Source organism: Tachysurus vachellii, chromosome 22, assembly GCF_030014155.1.
Source record: "Tachysurus vachellii isolate PV-2020 chromosome 22, HZAU_Pvac_v1, whole genome shotgun sequence".
NCBI classification, from domain to species: Eukaryota; Metazoa; Chordata; class Actinopteri; order Siluriformes; family Bagridae; genus Tachysurus; species Tachysurus vachellii.
Window position 1 is genome coordinate 19,072,847 of NC_083481.1, and position 1,677 is coordinate 19,074,523.

The 1,677-nt window shown below is 42.0% G+C and overlaps 1 protein-coding gene across 1 annotated transcript in view; it reads left to right on the plus strand.

Annotated features, from left to right (window-relative positions):
* The first annotated feature begins 775 nt into the window (after nucleotides 1–775).
* The window catches only part of cacna1sa (calcium channel, voltage-dependent, L type, alpha 1S subunit, a), a 22,191-nt gene continuing 21,289 nt past the window's right edge, over nucleotides 776–1,677 (plus strand). The window contains 3 exon segments of the mRNA XM_060858611.1: nucleotides 776–854; nucleotides 951–1,145; nucleotides 1,478–1,583. Coding sequence (XP_060714594.1) covers nucleotides 958–1,145; nucleotides 1,478–1,583 — 294 coding nt within the window. The 5' untranslated portion in view covers nucleotides 776–854; nucleotides 951–957.

The window sequence follows — 1,677 nt, forward strand, 5'->3', positions numbered from 1 at the left end:
CGTCTCGGGACTCTTCTGGATCCTGAGCAGAAGCAGCAGAAACATCTGTCAGCATCACTGCACGCGCTGCTCCATCACCCTACACACTATGTAGTACACTCTGATGACTCCGCCCCTTTTATATCAAACTGTTCTTTGTTCCTCACCGCACTGCTGGGTGTGTGTTGGAGTAATGATGCTCTACATCACACTGCGTGTCACACGTAGAGAAATGTAGAGTTTAATCTGTAGTGAATTTAAAGTAATATTTTAATGAAACACTTCTGTATATCTGAGCTGTTCTGATCAGTGACCAGATTTATGACTTTCTACATCTCCACACTGCACACTGTGGCCCACAGCAGGCTGCTTGTTGTCACCATGTGTGTAAACCTGAGATAAAGTGTGTGTGTGTGTGTTTGTGTGTCCTCTGTTTTTACTGATAATAATCATGATTTAACAGATCATTACAATATTACTGTATTTTACACTGAATTCTGTATCGAACAAAATCAATTAAAATATTAAAGTTTATAAATAAATCTGTTCATTGAGCCGTATTCTGTCATCAGACATTATAACTGTTTATTATATTTATATTTATTATGTTGGGGTCTTTGTGTGAAGTGTGAGGGGCCATGTGGGGTCTTTAACATTCACACACACATTCCTCTTCCATACTGAGTGACACGCATTGTCTATATTTGTTCTTAGAAATGACAGCTGCATTGAGAGAGAGAGAGAGAGAGAGAGAGAGAGAGAGAGAGAGAGAGAGAGAGAGAGAGTAGTACAAGCAGTAAAAGACAGACTGGTCTGAAGAGAGAAAGAAGGATAAACAAAGAAGGATTATTTAAGACGGAGCCAGACTTCTCCAGGTGTGTGTGTAATCAGTGTTTCATAATTAGTGTTTGTGTGTGTGTGTGTGCGCTGTCTTTAATCACAATGTAATAGTATTTGTGTGTTTGTGTTAGTGTAGCGATGGAGGGTGGAGGTGAGGCTCCCATGAGCTCGTACATCATGGATGAGGAGACACTGAAGAGGAAGCAGAGGGAGAAATTAAAGAAGCTTCAGGCAACAGGAGGAAACCCTCGACCTGCTCGCTCGCTCCTCTTCCTCACACTGAAGAACCCGTTCCGTAAAGCCTGCATCAGCATTGTGGAGTGGAAGTATCCTACCTTACAAACACACACACTTTTAACTGGGTTGCAGTGTCACTGGTCAGGTATTTTATAATACAGGGTATAATTTAAAAGTGGGGCAGATGTTGAATCCACAGTAGCATGAGGCATGAAGTGTGTGTCGTGTCATTTATTAGTGCAATTAGCAGAATGAGTTTTTTAGCTGGAAAATACACAGCACATGTCCACATGAATGTGCTGTTAAAGATCAGGAGTTAAAGATCACATGTTAAAGATCAGCAGCTGCTGATGGCTGCAGTCATAAAGACTTCAACTGTCCTGAACACACTGAGGGTTTTTACTTAACATCTCCTCTTCAGGCCATTTGAGATCATCATTCTTCTAACCATCTTTGCTAACTGTGTGGCTCTGGCTGTGTTCATGCCAATGCCAGAGGAGGACACGAACAACACCAACAGCAACCTGGTCTCTCTCTCTCTCACACACACACACACACACACACGGTTTATTCTGGCTCTGGTCCTCAGTAAATTCAGATAGATGAGGTTACAGCTAACTC